The 19,016-nt window shown below is 42.8% G+C and overlaps 1 protein-coding gene across 11 annotated transcripts in view; it reads right to left on the bottom strand.

Annotated features, from left to right (window-relative positions):
* Nucleotides 1–19,016, bottom strand: part of kmt2cb (lysine (K)-specific methyltransferase 2Cb) — a 69,149-nt gene that overhangs the window by 26,730 nt on the left and 23,403 nt on the right. For 9 of the 11 annotated variants that reach the window (XM_079349251.1, XM_079349252.1, XM_079349249.1 and 6 more), the window contains 19 exons: nt 18,245–18,407; nt 17,931–18,102; nt 17,170–17,284; nt 15,255–15,430; nt 14,717–15,069; nt 10,598–10,675; nt 9,602–10,329; nt 8,070–8,192; nt 4,637–4,753; nt 4,237–4,341; nt 3,668–3,772; nt 3,404–3,585; nt 2,654–2,818; nt 2,430–2,536; nt 2,260–2,331; nt 1,924–2,136; nt 1,192–1,311; nt 802–927; nt 570–700 (listed from right to left, as the gene is read on the bottom strand). In XM_079349251.1, coding sequence (XP_079205377.1) covers nt 570–700; nt 802–927; nt 1,192–1,311; nt 1,924–2,136; nt 2,260–2,331; nt 2,430–2,536; nt 2,654–2,818; nt 3,404–3,585; nt 3,668–3,772; nt 4,237–4,341; nt 4,637–4,753; nt 8,070–8,192; nt 9,602–10,329; nt 10,598–10,675; nt 14,717–15,069; nt 15,255–15,430; nt 17,170–17,284; nt 17,931–18,102; nt 18,245–18,407 — 3,351 coding nt within the window. The remainder of the gene's footprint in view (nt 1–569; nt 701–801; nt 928–1,191; nt 1,312–1,923; nt 2,137–2,259; nt 2,332–2,429; nt 2,537–2,653; nt 2,819–3,403; nt 3,586–3,667; nt 3,773–4,236; nt 4,342–4,636; nt 4,754–8,069; nt 8,193–9,601; nt 10,330–10,597; nt 10,676–14,716; nt 15,070–15,254; nt 15,431–17,169; nt 17,285–17,930; nt 18,103–18,244; nt 18,408–19,016) is intronic. The other 2 variants (XM_079349253.1, XM_079349258.1) reach the window with 2 other exon arrangements.

The raw sequence follows: 19,016 nt of genomic DNA, 5'->3' as shown, positions 1-19,016 counted from the left end.
GCGAGATGAGGCCGATGGCAGACGTTGCCAAACTCGAGCTGAATTATTGTTGCTAACTGGAATTGTTCCCAAGCTTACACATACATACACAGTTACTCTCCCATTATGTTGATGAGCAGAGACGTCAAAAGGAAAACTGTGTCAATGAAATGTTTACGGAAGAGGGAATGCGAGAAACTTTTTTTCACCGTTTTTAACTCGGCATGCTCGTGACGGTTGAACAATGCGTTTTGCCATTTTGTGACTGTGGACCGGATTTTATCGATTTATTTTTTTAAACTGAGAAAATACCTGCCTATGTGTGGACTACACAAAATGTAAAAAAAACAATCAAATAAGGAGTATCATAAAATCTGGTTATTTAGTGACATAAAAATAAAAAAAAATACAAAGAATTCTTAAATAAATAGTTGTGTTTTTTAACATATCGATCACAGTTATAATCACTGTTATAAATCTCCCAGAGTGGTTACCAGGTGCTTCACAGCATATATTAAACATTAGCATTACTGTTATGGATAACACCTTTTGTGCTAGTTTGGTTGAGTGATCTGTCATGGGTGACGCACCTGGAGGTAGGTGGGAAAAGCTTCCTCCAGTTTTGTTTTCTTCTTTCGGTAGCGTTTCTTTATTTTTTCTGGCACCTCCGGTCCAGGCGGCACCTCGTCCACCGGTGTGTCAGGCAGAGTCTCCGACCAACCTACATGGAAGAAAGAAGGACACGGAATGATAAAGAAATTGACGGATAAGGGGTCAATGTAATAAACTTTATTTATGTGTGTTTATTAATGGCTTACATACCCTCATCTTTTCCAATGGGGATCTCTGACACAGATCCAGAGGAGTCCTTTCGACAGAGAGATCGTTTGGCCTTTCCTGGACCCTGACCCGGACGGCTTCTCTGGCGAACCATAAACCCACCAATTCCTTAAAAAAGGAAAACGTGTTAATCTATTTGCCAATAAGTCTCAGCATATTTTCATGAATATATTTGAAAAGGTTTGAGGCATACTGAGTTCGAGTTCAAGGCTCTATTAATTTGTCTGTGCGTTCAGCTTATAAACACTCGACAGAGCCCTCAGTACATCAGAGGCCTAGAGATGGCAGTGCTTTGCTACAGCTACAGTGTCGGGCATGTACTGCACCATTTTACGCATCAGAGGAGCTGTCTCCTTCAATCAGGTGCCCTACCCGGCCGGTACGGTTTCCTCTTCCTCTTCTTGCCGCCGTCCGCCCCTTTGGAGTCGTCTTCTGCTGGCTCTCGCTCCAGGCTTGAGTCAGACTTCGCCTCACAATCTAGGAGCTCCGCCTCTGCAAGAAGGAGAGAGCATTGATGACGAGCGACAGCCCTGGTGCAGAGAACACCCCGGCCAGGCCCCTCGACGCAGCACACAGGTCAATTTGATCTGAGCTCCCCTCCCTGGAAGGACATTAGCCTGATGCAAATCAAGTGAAGCTGTTGCATAACTAACAAAAAAATCCTTCCCAGTTTGACTTTTCCTTTTTAGACACTAATTTCAGATTATTTCATCCTGTAATAAGGTACACAATGAGGCCATTACATTTCACTTCTACTGCTAAGGACTATTTTATGGAGATCACCTGTATCCTGTTACTCTTTAAATTGATCTGTGAATGATTTTATGGAGCAACGTGCAGCAAAGAAGAAGCTATCAGTAGTTTTAAAATTTTAAACGTCTGTATTTTGTCGACAAGTGTTTGGCTTTTGTTTTGTAAATGTTCTCTATGCAGTTGTGAAATGTAAAAAAAAAAATAAAGAAAAACATTTATAGTCATGCAGGGAAAGATTTACACCCAAACAAATAAGGCAGCACTGATATCAAAGTCACGACTGAACTGGAAGCCTCTTCTTTAAAGCCCTACAGCAGGTGAAAGAGGGAGCTTGTGCAAGAGGACAAGTACCTCTGTTGTCCTCCATGTCTTCGTCACGAGAGAGCTCTAAGTGGGGGTCCACAGGAGCCTGCAGCACTGCCACACTGTTCTGGTTAATGATCTTCAGCTTCAGCTTGGGTTTTTGTTTCCTGCGCCGTGATGCCGTGGCAGACAAGCTCTGCAGCTGGCAAAGCCCCGACTCTGTCAAGCAAACTCCATCCTGTGTGTAAGTCCTTGACAAATCTAAAAAGAGCAAAAGATATGAGCATACACCGTATAAAGTCAAGTCAGTCACCATCTTATTGAAAGAAACATTTTCGCTCTGTTGGTATTCATAATCCATCCATTTTGCAGTTCTGAATTTACCCATTTCTCTCGCCTTTGTGACAATCTGCGTCATAACTACAGGCTCAATGGTGTCTCTGGCCTTGGTCACAACTGCAGCAGAACAGGGCACAAAAAAGCAATTTCAAACACAGCAGAAACAGCAGGATCACACATATTAAGATACTTAAGAGAAATAACTGCGCTCCCACCTTTAGTGGTTTTGAAGGTTCGGCACATTGTGCAGTCGAAGCTGCTGTCTGCAGCTTTTTCTACATCTTCCTCTGAATGGAGGCCCTGACAAGTAGCATGGAACCATCTGCAGATAGGAGAGAAGCTTTAGATAGAGCCAATTATGTAAAGAAGAAAAACAAAAAAAAAAGAAGACAGAGACCGCTTCTCCTGAGCTGACAGGTTGTGTAGAAAGACTGCACACCTGTCACATTGGCGGCACTGCAGAATTGTGGTGCCTTCGCTGTAGTCCACCAGGCAGATGGGGCACGTTGCAAGGCTGGCACAGGGGGCACACTGGGTGTAATTATTCTGCCACTCGCACCTTAGGCCTGGAGTCGTGGCACCACACTGGGTACAGGACACACACCTGCAGGAGACAGGGGGGACAGAGGTCATTCTACCCAGGTAACTTCAAAAAGCCTGATTAAATGGGCAGCAAAATGACTCCAAACAGGAAACGCTTTCCCCTTCTACACAAGCTACAAAGTAACAATAGGTTAAAACATCATCAGCAATAGAAAAGAAAAAAGGTCCCAACCTCCATGAAATTATCTTAGATTTCCTCTTTAATTATATCTGTATCGATATTTTAGTAACAACTACTAAGTGACCTTTTTTTTGTGGAAGTTGGTTAGTTGTCTTCTGCTCAGAATAAAAAAACACCATGTTCAACATGTACAACTGTTTCATACCTTCAGTGACTTAATTGTGTGTGGGAGGGAGGGAGTTCCTGCTTTTTTGCTAGATACCACACACTCCTTACACTTGTGTGTTTTAGCTATATTTCAGCACTGCAGGATCTGGAGGCACTATACAAAGTGGCCTATGTGTAGTTAAAAGGATACTTTGTCCAACATGACTCAGATTACGAGTATTGTTTTGTGCATCTTCCAGTCCCTGATGCATGCCTGACATGAGCATATTTAGTTGAGGTCATCAAAGAGTTACTCACCATTTACACTTCCAGCTGTCCTTGGGCACATTCTGCAGCGGAGGGTCCAGGCAGTAGGTGTGATAGCTGATGTCGCAGTCGTCGCACAGCAGCAAGCGTCCGGGATCCGTGGCCTGGCCGCAGGCCTCGCACACCGTGCACTCCAGACATCGCCAGCCTTTACTCAGCACCACCTTGGTAATCTTTTGGAAATTACAAAGAGACATTTAGCTAACATACAAGACGGGATGTTATTTCTGGCGTGTGCTCTGAGAGTGAAGGTACCTTTATTCCGACACAGAATGGATGGTAGCACTGGCCGCACTGAGCACAAGCCAAAAGACGGCCTTCTGCACCGAGGCCAAAACTCCCACACACCACGCACATGTCCTGAAAAAACATGAGACATCATGAGTTACCCAATCTCTTTCAAGTTCAGTTCAGATTTTAAAAATCATGAATATAGAGCTCCATATTCGTGGCACTCTTTCATCAAGTACAACTGTGCATAAGAGGATTAAGAACTGTGTTTCTACATTTTCCTTAAAAAAAAAAAAAACAACTCTGCTGTCTCTACTCCCTGAGAATATCAGTGACTATCAGTTGACGTGTTTACAGAATTTAATTCAGTTCAGGAACATGATTTTGAAGGCTGAAAACAAGAAACAATACAATTTCAATACGGTCCAGCATTCTATAATTGACTGCGTATCCTGCAGGCAGTAACTCCTCAAGAATTAATGATGTCCAGTGGGAGACAAGTCTCTAAACACAGATTTCATTCTGTGCTGGCCTGAATGGGAATATATTTACAGGTGGAAAAAAAAAAAAAAAAGATTTAAATAAACAAACACCTGTTTTAATGTGAAATTGTCGTTGCTGGAAAATATGACCACTGTGTTGTGCATGGCATTCTCCTCTTCCTCCTTGACTGGGTACGGTGATTCTATAGTGATGAGCTGCAAAAAAAAAAAAAAAAAGGGACAAAATCACAGTCATTCAAAAGCAACAGAAGGGTTACATAAAAGAAAAAATAACAACAACAAGGAGGACCATATTAAAAGAGATTTACTATCTGAAAATATGACCTGTTATTCTTAAAGATAAAGTGATCCTCATATGTGCTGTCTTTAAACTCTATATTTAACATTAATGGTGCTGAAATATGACACTCATGTCTTAGCTGGAGGCAAAAAAAGCCAGTGCTTTGCATACAGTGTAATATTTAGTTGTCATCCAGCTGATGACACATACCCCGGGGTTGATGCTGGGACTCGCCCCATTCTTGCCTCTGGCCCTGCCACGTCCAGCTCTACCTGACAGACCAGCCCCTCTGGGCCTCCTCCTTCCAGGGAAGCCAGAGCCTCGACCCTGTGGAGGTGAGACAAAAACATCAATCAGAAAATGCTGGGAAAGAAATCCAACACAATTATGAAAAAAAAAAAAAAAAAAACACCCCGTCTTAATTAGTGTCATTGTTGGACGAGAACACCACTCGTTTTCAAAAGCCTGACTCTCTTTTGTACGCACTAATTCTTTCATTTCACATTTTGCTCAGAATAGATTTGTGAGTAAAGAGAAACTTTGCTGCAGGGTACCTTTTCCCCCTTATGACTAGGTCTGCATGTATATACATATAATTATGTGTGTGTGCAGGGCCTGAATATCGGCTCAGGACTGCTAGAGTCGACCACAAAATGTTCAATTCCCACGAGTCTGGCTCGACTTAATGCAAGAAAATCCTGCATAAATTCACCATCATGTTTACGATGCCCTGTTTGTCACACAGGATGCATAGTTGAGTACAGGACAGGCTGGTCGCAAACGTCGCATCAATATGAGCCACATAAGTCTGGATCAGTTGTGCAGCAGCTCGCTTTCCCTCCCTCTCCTCGACACAAGGTGCAGGTGTGCAGTGAATAGCGGAGGCGACTGAAAAGTGTATAACGAGGCGGCCGCTCCGGGTGTAGCTGCTAACCTTTCAAGCATTTTGATTTGGACAGTCTTCCTGTTTCACTGTCCTCCTCATGCATGTACTGCTAGTATAGTGTCTGACACACGCTCTGTGTCTGCGATCCGCTCAACGTCATTACTGAAGCGATAACAACGGAGCAGCGAGGAACATTTCAAGTCTTGTGTTATTTAGGCAACTTTACACAAACAGTACTGCTGGAGAGTATTTTCAAAAGATCACACCCAAGCTGGGATAGAGATGAGGGAGGAGGTGGGACGGAACCCCGTTTCTACAGAGCGGTCCGGCTCGGTTCTTCTCGGTACGGCGTGCATTTTACGGCATTTCCATAGACTAATCCCGGGAAAGATTCCCAAATAACCGATCCGTACCTTTCCACTTTTTGGGACCCTTCCGTTGGGGTGCCAAGAATGTGGAGCCACCTGAAAAGGTGGAGCTAAACACAGCAGTCCGTTAATAGGTTGAAAGAATTGTCACTTCCCGTGTTACATCGGCAAACAAAACCCCGCCGTGTTTAAACCATACAAAGCCGATTGTTTACGTCGGTATTTCTCCTCACTCCACACAGCCTTCTCTGAAACAAAGCTTGATTGAGTTTTTGTAATAAAGAGTCACATGTCAGTGACAGAGTAGATGAACTGCTGGATGTCTTTCAGCATTGGTTTTGTTTGTGTACCAGTTTTCTCCTTTGTTGAATTTATTAGTTAGCTGTTAGCGGTTAGCTGCTATCATATGACGGCATTTATATAGCGGCTAACAGCATCGGGCTAACACGCCGCCTACCAAATAGGGCACGGGTGGCTGTGGAAACGCAAACGGGATCGGGCTTAATCGAACCAAACTGTACCAATCCGTACCGTACTGCCGTGTGGAAACGGGGCTTTAATGTGCGTGTGTGTGTGGATAAAGTGTAGCTTAAAGTTATATGTGAACAAACCCTAAAATAAGTTGCAGAATAATGTCCAATTACCTCAACATTTCCTCTTAGCCTGTATAAATCGGGTAAAGTAGCGTATTTCTAACATGTTTGTTCCCACTCTGCTTCAACTGTTGAATACGTTGTTTTATTAGGAAATACTGCTGACAAGGTGACTTTATAGCCTGCTTCACTTTGTTAAATAAAAAAGTAAAATACTTTTGTTTCACCTCATACTGGTGGTCATTATAAGGACTGTCATGTAGGGATGCAATGATTCAAGAGACGATTCTCTCACGGTTTATTTGACAAAATGAGACTGTAGACAAATGATGAGTGAAAAAGATTCCTTTAGGGGTTGCTAATCCGCATGTCAGTGCACTTTGACCTTTTAATGTTTTTGTTCCCTCATCAAGGGGAGCTTCTCATTGTGGTGTCCATTAAATAATGCATCCTGTTGGTTGTGCTATTCCTGTAGTTCCCTGTCTTCTTGTAATATTTGCACACTTTTTCTGTCTCGGAGAAGCCAAAAAACTTCCACACCTTCAATTTAAAAGATGGCGGTAAGTCCTCAATTTGAAAATCTTGCTCTGCTGACACTCACCATAGTACTGATGTGAATCTTTACACCTTTTAATTGATTTATCACGATTTTACGGTTAATCTTTACATCCCTTCTTTCAAGTGAGAAGACAGAATCAGGCTGTTATCTCTTTTACAGAAAAGACTGTAAAAGAGAATCTATGGCATCTTATTTTCAAAGAGAGAAAAATGCATTTTAAAGTCCAAGACACAGAACATAAAGAAAGTAAAAACTACTGTCAGAAACGGAAATGCTTAGTTTACTTTTGTAATTAAAATGTTAAATCTTGGACTGTAACAACACATTGTTCATGCATGTGGCGTTTTCCAAACAGAAAAAAAACCCCTAACCTGCTGACTTTTAACAATCAATTATTTCATCACTCTGAATCTTTTCCGTAGATGTTGTGATCAAAAGGCTATGGTCTGTTTGTCATAAAATCTTACATTGATACAGTGGCAGTAACGCAAATCATTAAAATAGAAATACTGGGGAGAAAATGATGAGTCACATTCTTGACATTTTAAAAGGTAAATGGAAAAGACTGCCAGAAAGCTAGGGAGTCGGGATAGAGTGGCCTTTGCACATTTCCTGCTGTAGGCTTTCCCCCTTATTGCGACTGTCGAGCGCTAATGGACCGCGCGGCACCTGCTCCCATATCCCTTCCCATTTTCCTCCATTTGACACTGATCCCAAATCACAGCCCTTAGCCCCTCCACTGGGCCTGCAGACAGACAAACTGCACCGTGCTCTTCTACCTGGACTGGACCCCCGCCACAGCATTCAAATTAACCGTCAAACCAGCTTTACTGAGACTAATAGACATCACCATGGCAACCAACTGCCACAGACTTTTCATTTAGTTCGAAATCAGAGACGACGATAGAAAAGTACCTCAACTGGTTTGCATGAGAGCAAAAAGAAGGGAGCAGAACTGAGCAGAGCCTGACGGACTAAAGAACTCATTTATTAGAAGATGTGTTTATCTATATTTTTGTTTGAAACTACAAAGCCAGCAAATGTTGTTTATATTTCTATTTCACTTCATGAGGTCTTGTGTTTAGCTCACTGAAGTCGGTGGGAATAGCTGGTGTAAGCTACGTTATACATCACATTGACACTGGGACCACTGGGGCAGTGTGCGTCACGGGGGTAAACAGAGGGCTAACAGAGGGCAGCTGCTGCCCCGCTGTCTCTGCTGAGCCACTTTATTTACCACTCTGATGCTCCAGCCGGGACTGCCGGAGGACTGCCTGGTCTTTGGGACGTCCCACCCCTCTGGCTGGTCTGGCGACCAGGACAAGGGGGAGCTCACACTGCTATAGGGACTCCATGCACCCTAAGGTAAAGGGGGGTTGGTGAGAGAGTGAGAGAGATGGAGGGAGGAGGGCGACAAAATGCAGCAACTTAAAAATAAAGCCAGCGAAGAAACAAAACATACAAAGAAAGATGTTAGAGAGATGTGGTGAGTTTCTGATGTAACCATGAGGGAGCGACTAAGTACACAGTCACATATGCAGAGAGAGCTGGTAGTAGAGAGCATCTGATGTGCCAAGCTATAAACAGGATATAAGTATTACTGCACATTCAGTATTAAGCCAATCCATAGTGTTTTTCGTGCACAACAGTTTAATAATGTTCCCGAGAAACAGCAAATGAGAGCACAATTGTGTTAGTTGCATTTCACGTAGCATCATTTGCCAGATCATTAGCGTACATACAGCAGGAAAGAGGCCTCTGCAATCTCTCGCCATGACAACAGTTTATGTTTGGCATGTTGACAAAAAAAAAAGAGGGGTGAATTGCATAAGCAAGGCAGCACACAAGCTCGTCTGACAAAAGCATGCAGGGCTGCAGAGGAGCGACATATAAATGTTGAGAATAGATTTCCCCCGGCCTTGTGTTTAAAAAAATATATATGTTTTAGCCATATCATATTTACTTAAAAGATTGGATATATCTGGGGAGAAACACACTTTGCAAACTTAATTAGTCCTCTCTCACTAGCATCATTCATAATAGATTATAGCCATGGGTGTTATTCGCATTATTTATCTGAGAGTCTACATTCATTGTTTCTATGGCAATTCATACGTCTACATAACACAACACTGGGATATCAATTAGAACATTAAACGTTTTCCACAGTCACTAGGGTCCTACTGTAGTCCATTCATAAAGATGACAAGGACATGGTAATGACCACCGTTGATTGTGACTTGATAAACTGTCTTCCTCTATAGGAAAGCAGGATGGACAAAGGCTGTAACATGGACATGAAATGGACAGAGAGATGGATGAAAATGTCTCTGAGGTGGAATATGGTTAGGTCTATGGAAAAGGCAGTTTAGCCATAAAAAAAAAGAAAAAAAAAAAGGAAGAAATAATATTTTGAGTTTTGCTAACTAATCATGTGACGAGGGCTCACAGAGCTGAGAGAAGACAGATATCAGTCTTTATTCTGTTTGGCTGCTTTGATTGCTCAGTGTACCAGGGTATAACTTGACCAAATTTGATTTTGCACACACAAAAAAAATACCCCCAACAGTATAAGCTGTATCAACCAACCACAAGCTACAAAGACAAATTCTGCTCTACCTTTGTCGAGCAGAGCCCCACAGGACACACGCATCAGAAATGATTAGCAACAAATCAATAGCCTGCACTGAAGGGGTATGTTTCACTGTCGCAGCCCGAGACATGAAACAAATTATTGGCTGTTTGTTGAAAGGGTATCAAGGTTCCTACCTGTTTGACTCGTGGCCTCCCAGGAGAAAACTTCCTCTTGGTGATGGCTGGCTTTCCCATTCCAATCTTAGGGGTGAGTGGTATGAGTGTGGTGGTGGGCATCAGACTGCTGTGGTCACCCAGTGAAGGTAGGATCTGGGTCTGGGTCTGAGGTTGCTCTCTGGGAGAAGACCCGCGGGGGAGAGGGGAGAGGCGGCAAGGAGAAGAAACCATTTCTGCCAACCTCTCCACACATGATTTCATTGGTTTCTCCTCTGAAGGCAGGCTGGAAAGCGAGAGATTGGGCTTGCTGTCCGGCATAGAGTACATGTCCTCAGATGTATGAGAGGATGAGGGCTTAACAGTCTCTGACAGGTTCCTGTGAAAAATAACCTCATTCCTCTCCTTGTTAGGTTCCTTTGGAGCAGTTTCCAAGAGAGAAGCCCTGACTACATCCATACTTGAAGGCTGGGCTATTGAGACCTCCATTGGTTGGTCCATGAAAGGTACTGATGCAGTACTTGGTTCTTTGGTGGTTGAGATGATGGCCTTGAAATCCTTTGTGCAGGGGTTGGCCGTGCCCTGCTCAGGACAGGCCTCCGTCTTTGCTGGCTTCATATGTAACGTGGTATCCTGTGTCTGCAGTGCCTCCATAGAGAGCACAGCTGGACAAGAATCTGACTCCTGGTTGGAAGTCCCCGATGGCTCAGGACTCTCTGTAGGTTGAACTCTGGCTGCTGGTTTAGTTTCTGTAGGAGGAAATAAATCGAGGTCAAAAGAACATATTTCAATTTGTATCATGTACATACTTCACGATTCATAACGTGATCACTGTGTTTTCAAGTTTCACAACAGTATCCATTAATCTAAATACTCCGTGGGATTGTAGAGGAGGTATCACGCTAAAGGTCTTTAGTATTCTAACCTTAAACAAGGCTTTCAAATGATGCTCTTCAGCGAACAACTCAATCAGAAGTCAGAAAAAGCAGATTACGTAACAATGACGTGCGAACAAACCTGGATTGAATTCTGTTTGGATGTTGATGACAGACAATTCAGTAACCTTCATTTCAACATCAGCTTCCACAGAGACTTCTGGAAGAAAGAAGATTCATTATCAAACAATGTTGAAGTGACAAAGTATCCTGATGTATTACATTGATAATAAGAGCTAAGAGTCTGAATACGGTTCAAAGAGCGTCAAGATAGAAGACCATCGGGGAATGCTAGGCTAAGCGTAGCCTTCATTGATAACAGGGTGAAGTCAGACGTAACCGTAACGATCCCTTATTTTGGTACCATTCCCAACTTTTGATGGTGGAAACGCAAATAAATGGGTGCCGTACCAAACTGAACTGACCCGAGCCACTTGGTGAAAACAGGGCTTATTATGCTTGCATACTTTCAATTGACCCATTAATCAAATCAAATGACATAAATGTTTTACTACACATAGAGATTCTGCTTTAAGTGAAACCGCAGTGAGCTTTTCAGTGGAACAAGGTGAAGACGGGCAGTAAACACATAAATCATGACTTATAGATCACCAAGTATCTGAGAGAAATTAAGAGAATTTTGTACAGGTCCATATTAGCATCAGTAAAATAAAACATGTTAATATGAACAATTAGTGGCTTTTGAGTAAAAAGTAGTCAAAATGCATCAAAAGAAAAAAAAAACCTTTATCATAGATACCTTGTAATATCCATCTAGTGTCTCTCTCTTTCCACTGAGCTGTGTACTGTCTCCCACTCTACTCTTTTTTTACAATAAAGACATCAGTGCATTTGACTAGTCTGCTATGAATAGAACTAGTCATTCCTGGCTATCAGGCATCCACACACTGAGCCACGACACTGCCAGAAGGCCTCTGACCGTACAGATAGCCTAGTCTTAACGAGGCACCCCCCATCTCAGTCCACAAGTTCCCATGTCACACTGATCCTGACACACACATGCACCTGCTAAGCATCACTGCCAGGGAAGGGAGTAACCATGACAACCAACATCCCAGGGTCTGTGTGCTCTGGGCTCATGACTGTGCAGCTTGCAGGTGCTCATCCGGTGCCGATGCCAGAAAGTCAATTAGGAGACGGCCCTCCAACCATCTCAAGCCTTCAACTATTGACCAAGCTGAACACACATACTCATTCATATCAACCCTCAGCTTCCTAGATCTCCTACAGTGAATGAGGTGACGGGTGAGATGAGTACACGGCTTTCATTAATGCAGCAGAGGACTAAATTTGGGTCTGACTTGAAGTCACAGAACGGATCCAAGTGCATCTGTCAGTTGAGTCACAGATAGCCTGCTGTTAAACCCTGAGTGCCAGAGAATCCTGGTGGGTGCTAAAAAGCTCGGGTTCATGATTTTAATTATATTAAAAGTGTAGGCGGCTGGCAGCATAGAAATGATGTAAGTAATACAATTCAAAACATGCATGCAGTATCTTCACTTATTTCAGTCGAGTTTCAAAATATATTTCTGATTGTGTAACAACAATCAGAAATGTCATGTTAGACATGTTATAGTGCAGCCTACTGTAGTTTGTGGCTGTTTATCAGCAAACACATTTTTAGATACAGTCCCTAAATGCATGCTCCTCATTTGCTGCATTGCTCAACAGGCTGCAGAAACAGAAAGCACAAACATCTGCCAAATGAACAGAGTGCATTATGATGCATGTTCAACATTGTCAGAGCTCTGAGGAAAAAATGCTTTTGGAGAGTACAGCAAACTGTTTTTTTTTTTTCAAAGATAACTGTTATGTAAATAATGGAGCTCTTCTTATTACAGACTATCAGATTTCATGGAGAGAGTGTCTTTAAAGGGAATTCACGTTAATCTGACAATATTGTGGCAATGTATTTGGATGCAATGTAATCCAAAGATGCCTTAAGATACAGATTTGTAGTGCTGTTAAATTACACTGTTTAAGAGTCTGATAGCTAAGGAACAGAAGTGATTCATCCTGAATCCTGGGATTTGTTGCACCCCTGGTCCCCAAAGGCAAAACGCAAAGAAAAACAATTAGATAACAATGATTCATCTTATTTAAGAGGTAATCACCTAAAATCCCTTTCAATGCCATCCAGTGGGAAGACACAATTCAAAAACATGTCTAGATTTTCAGGTGCTTAACATAAACCTGCTAAATCCTTTCTTAAATCAATACACAGAAAACATGTACGCTCCCACATGTCTTCGAAACCTCAGAAGGGGAAGCCTTGCATTTCCAGCTGAATCCAATGAAGAACAAGTTGATGACCGCAGGAAACAGCTAGTGAAAATGAGAGCCCATGTGTACAGTGAGCAGTGCTCGCAAGCTGTGTGAGCAGTCATGAATGAGCCAGCGTAGCTCCCAGGCAGGTTTGCAAACAGGGGATCTAATAACATCACCATCATGCTGCTCCTATCCAGTTTCTCCTGCCAGTAGAGTCTGCTGTCTAGACAGAGTGGGCAGTGTAGCTACCACTAGCTTCCCCAGCTCACCGTTATTTCCACTGATACACCAGAGCTATTGCTGGCCCGAGTGGAGATGCAGCCCTGGGCTTCATACAAGCAGATAGCAGCATCATTAAACATTAAAGTTTTGGTAGAGCTTGCACAAAATATGAGATGTGTTTCCATTAAGTTGCCAAGAACATTTTAGGCATAAAGGATACGTTCTGGGATTGTCTGAAAAGTGGCAGGATAGCCTTCGCTGTTCACATGATATACGATATACAAGTTTTAAAATACAACCAAAACAAAGACGCCTTCGAGGTCTTACTCATCTATCTCGAGAACAAAAATTAAGAGACTACAGGGAATTGAATGTGACTGTGCAATGGGTACGTCCTGAGACAGAGCCTATAAGAGCAGAAACAGCTCCTCTCTCATAGAAGTTAGAGACTGTTTGATGTACTGTACTGGCATATAAAACAGTTAACTTCCATGAGATGATCTTAGCTACTTAATTCCTGGTCAGTTCAATTAAAATTGTAATTCCGACTAACCGACTTCTAGAGTTTTTAAAAACCCTCAGAAAACATCAGGAGCTTTTTGTTCTAAATTGTCTGCGAATAAACTCCGGTTTGCAGAGTGTGGCTAACTTTAGCAATGCTATCACCAGCATTTTTGTATGTATGTATGTATGTATGTATGTATGTATGTATGTATATGTATATGTATATGTATATATATGTATATGTGTATATATATATATAATAGAGGTCCTTCTTGAATTTAATGGGCATAACTGAAATTATGAATCCCACTTTGCACCTATGTGACAGAAACTGCGTGCTTTGATTTAGCGTTGCACACCTGCTTGTTGCATGCAGGCACACGGCCATATGAAAGACATCAGACATCGTCAAAGTGCCTGAGCAAGCTCTCCCACCACATCTGACGAGAACAACGATGAAACACATGTCAAATGTAAAGCTGGTATACATGAAGCACTGGCAGCCCATCTGCCCAAACTCTTGTGTAGTTTCACAAAGCTTTGCACAGAAGTGACATGTAACTGCTCCGAAGTATTAGCTTCCTCTTCTTTTTATACTGACAGCACACACTACCTCCCCTTGAGACAGCAGGGAGAAACAAAGTACTTTTAATTTTCTGAACACAAAAGTTAGAAAGAGAAAGGAGTGGCTTTAATCTGCCACCAGTAGGACACCATCTGGTTATTGGGGAGCCCTCAGAAAACCCTCCAAATAAAAGAGGGAGCACTAGTCTCTGGTCGGAGTCCAAACAACTCCCAGTCCTTTCATCTGCAACAACTACGACTTTCAAAACTTCATCAGTGCTGACATTACAGCTCATTTTTTGTGTTGCTCGGCCAAAACTTTCTACTGCTTATGCATGGCTGGAGGCTGAATGAATGGACCCGGAACTACAAAGATTCTCTTTCATTTTCAATCTTATAACCTGGTCCCCATGCGTATGATATTGTATAATCAAAAGAGTAACATTCTTGGCTCGTTCATGCTATAAGAAGATATGATTAATATGCTGATAAAACAGATTGGATTCTCTGGAGGGGCACTTGAGTATAAAAGGAAAATAAAGACTTCAAGATAACAGGAGGAAAGAGATCAGAGCTGATAACTCCCTGTGTATAATCTAACCCTTTTAAAACAAAGACCCACCAGGCTTCTGGGCTGACGTGGCCAGCTTCTCCTCCTGGACGGTAGCCTGAACAGGCTCTGGATCTGAGTGCAATGGAACAGCGAGTAATTCCGGTTTGGGGTCCTTGTGCATTTCAGGAGGCAGCTGAGTGCCAGGTTCTAGGTCTGTGTGCTTTTTAGCCAGCTGTAGGCCAGTCTCAGAGTCTGTGTGCATGGAGGCTGGCTGAGGGCTGAGCTCTGGGCCGGTGTCCATATCCTCTGCTTGTAGCGGCTGCTCTGCAGCAGGAGACCTGCAGTTGGAACAAACATAGTCCTCTCGAGGGTGGATTTCTACTTGGCCTGAGTTCTGACGCTCGCACTCCAGGTGAAGCCATCTGAAAGAAGTGCAGAGGAATTTTAGGGGATTGCTAGAGCGCTTTGAAATCCTTAAAATATGACATTTATCACTGTGGTTCTTGTTGTGTTTCCTTAGGGTTACCAGGAGACACGTTTGTCACAGTAATGAAAAAAAAGAGAAACTCTGAAGTATTTAGGATTAAAAAAAACACATGCTCCTTACCTTTTACAAGTGTGGCAGAAGAGTAGGTCTTTGTGATGCTCAGGGTCCAGAATGCAGGCACATGTAGGACAGCACAGAGAAGGGTCCTGGTTTTGGACGCAGTTCTCACACAGGAGGCTCGTGTGGTGCCACTGCCTGCTGCTTCGTGTTCCACACTGGATGCACACTCGGCAGTTCTGAGGAGCAAAGCAGTCCCTCAGTGACATAACGCTGATACTCATTCACTTCAAATACGAGCGTTCTGCTTTACATTGAAAATAAGAGGAGGTCGGTATGATATCTGTCGAGACCACCAGTCAAGCATGTCTTTGGTTTCCCAAGCTAAATGCATGAGACAGACATACAATGAATAATATCAGTGTTTATAGACCTTTGTGAAATTGATTTACAAGGCAATTTGATTATCAGAAGGATGATTTACATCCACCTGTCTTTACAAACACCACTCAATTTATGTTAAACAGAACAAATGTTTGAGCACTGAATCTAATTAAGACTTTTTTTTTTAAATAGAAAAACACTGGCATCATATGAATCGAGTTCTGGCTACATGGCTGCATTACTGACTGCGACAAACTGCCAAGTAGTGTTACAAATGGCCGACACTTCAAATCAAAGCAGGTTGCTATTAATCCAAACATGGAGCGCAGCTTTGCGAGCTGACTGAAGTCCCGCTGCTCTTCATAAAGCACTGGAACAGTTTGGTGGAACACAGTGCTGTGAGCGCCGAAGCCAGAGTGGCACAAGCAAATAAATGGCGGCCAGTGTTTTTGATGAGATAGGCACACTGACAGCGTGCACCAGCAGGCAGAGCTGCTTTGGGTTAAAAACATGTTCATTTGGCTTTCATTTCCGAGGCAGGCCTTTTAATTGCTGCTATTTTTTTATATATATATTTTTTAAAGCAGCATTTGGAGTTGAGCTTTTCGGTGATTCTGGTACAGAAGTGACAGCTGTAGAAAGTTTGTTCACCTAAAGACTTTAGAAGACAATTAGAGAAAGAAATAATCATCAATGACTGCTACAAACTTATTTGAAGACATCTTTAACTGAAAGCATGTTTATGCTTTACTTCAAAGTGAAGCAAACTCATCAGGATGTCAGAGGATGAATGCTGATGGTATTCTTTAAATATACTTTGTCTTTACTAAGCTGATCAAAACATTTAGGATTATAGACAATAATTTAATTGAATATATCGATGTTCAGCTCCCTTTGAAAGACCAAACTGTTCATTTAAAGTTTGCCTTCTCTTCGTAGTATAGGGTCTTTTCCAGTCACTCCGACATGAGCAAGGTTTCATTCTTTTTTTGGTCGAACGACATCTGCACCCACAGCCAAACAACCGTGTGAGTTGGGACATGGGTTGGTGGTTGGCGCCCCAGAGGAGCGAGTGGGTGGGTGGGTTTTCTCGAGTGCTGAGTCAGATGGAGAGGCCGAGTATGAAGACCTTGCAGCACCCGCCGGCTCTGATGCTGTGCCCCACTAAACTGCGGTGAACGAACCGAGGTCTACAAACCAGCCGCTTTCATGACACCATTTGGCCTGCCGGGCAATGAGGGGAGAAGCTGCAGCGAGAGATGCGTATGATAAACATGCACGCACATTAACAACACACGCTCTCACAGCGCTGAGGCTGAACTGAAGCTGAAAAAGATCGGCGGGTGTGAGTCATTTCTTTACCACAGGGAGAAAAAAAAACGAGAAAAAAAAACACCAAAAGTCACATGTTCAGGCGTGATAGACATTCAAGCCAGAGTGAAGATACAAATGTTATACATCATTTGACACTGATTCTTGGAAACCAAAGGCAGCATCATCTGCATAAGGTAGATTTTAAACATTTTTGAGGACAAGCCAGAATAACCTTTTATTGTTTTAAAATAACCTATCCATCATATTACTTCTTTCCTACCTTACATCTCCAGCCGTTGGTGGGCAGAGAGTCAATAGCAGGTTGCAGACAGAAGGTATGGTAACCTTTGTCACACATGTCACACACCAGCATTTTAGTGTCCTCTCCTGGGTTCCTACAAGCGGGGGAAAAGGTTGTAAGGAATCAGACAGCAAAAAATAATGCAGAATACTACACAAAAAGCTACCAAGGATTTTATGTTAAGGTTTCTTATTTTTAAGGGTTCTCCCCTTTGAAGTTGAGAACTGTAGTCTGATTTGTGAATCCAGGTAGAAAGAATAAAAAGTATTCTTTGACGAATGTTCAATCCTTACTGTAAACAAAGCCGTTTGTTTTTCTACAGAAGTGGAATTCAGTCTTAATGCAAATATCGAATCCATTTGTCATGATGTTACTGAATTGTGTGAAAACAAACCAAGAACCCCTTCTCATCGTACTGTGAGGAAATGCCAGGGTATTCAGTATTACGGTTTTTATGTAAATTCGAAACAGAAAGCTACGGGCAAACGGGCCTGGTTAAGCTTCTGCGCCGTCTAAAAAAGGTCAGAGGTTTCAAGACTGAGCTTCAGGGTTCAACGTGCAGTTAGCGCCTCACAAACCCCACCGGTAAACAAACGTACAGTAAGCACAAGGCCTGGTAGCTATACTGAAATTTACTAAGATAAAAAAAAAGTGAACGAAAAGCTAGAGAGCAAAAACAAATTCAGACCTAAGATACATTATTGTGGTTTTGGGAGGGGAGGGGGGGGGGGGTGGCTCACTTGCACGTCTGGCAGATTTTGCACTCGGGGCACTGCCATCCTGCCCTCCTTAGAGGGGTCACGGCCATATCCAGGCATATTCCGTGGTAATGCTGACCACAACTGGTGCAGAAGAGCTGGTCCAGCAGGTCCCCTGGGCTATCACATAGCGCACAATTTACATCATCTACAACTGCAGGCAGGAGGGGGAAAGGAAAGGAGCTTTTAGTCATGAAAACAAAAGGACATTCCAGTTGATTAAATATCCATTTGTTAAATGTTAACTCATGTATTATTGCTTTTATTTACTGTTAATCAAGTTTAAGCAAAGTTACATTTGTCAAGGGCCAATTCAGAGTGTTGGGGGCAGAAGAGCGTCAGACTCCTGATATCCTGAAAGGTCCCAGCTGCCCCAGCACAGGGGTAATGGTAGAGTTGAGCACATCCTTCAGCACAGCACTTAATGGATGCTCCAAGGCGCTTACAGTATGCACAGTGCTGCAGAAAGAAAGAGAGATAGAGCGATATCATCAAATATGTCTGATATGACTTCATCTGAAAGGATAATTAATAAATTCCCTTAACAGCGACAGAGACACATCAAAGTCTAAAAACATGTCTGTTACATTTTTAATGAATGACTCAGCTGATGTTTGAGACAGTGATTTATTCTTTAATGCCTCTTTGGGTAAAAAAAATATTCATTGGATTTCTCAGCTTAGGATCAAAACCCATGTTTAAGCCTCCTGTATTTAGCCCCCTATTGATCACATTCATGACAGAACCTCCTCCTTTCCCCGCTTCTCTTAGTTCTGTAAGTGTGCACTAATAGCCACTCTGGAGATCAAGTGGAAGACTTGATGATGGGCTACAGGACCAATGGGGTGCAAATGCAATCAAGGGGCTGTGAGCTGTGCCACTGCTAACACTAGGAGCTAAGCTGCCGTGGGAGCTCAGCCCTGTTGAGTGGCGTGACCTTTTCCATTTCACAGCTGAGAGATCCACGCTGCCGGGGCCGACCTTTACCAGCCAGTCTGATCCATCAGCTTTGCTGTGCCTCACTGAAGCAGTCCTTCCCTGCTGCCCCAACACATTAAGATGGTGTTA

The sequence above is a fragment of the Symphodus melops genome, assembly GCF_947650265.1.
Source record: "Symphodus melops genome assembly, chromosome: 7".
NCBI lineage: Eukaryota > Metazoa > Chordata > Actinopteri > Labriformes > Labridae > Symphodus > Symphodus melops.
Note: the sequence above shows the minus strand (reverse complement) of the source record. Positions and strands in the feature narration are given on the sequence as shown.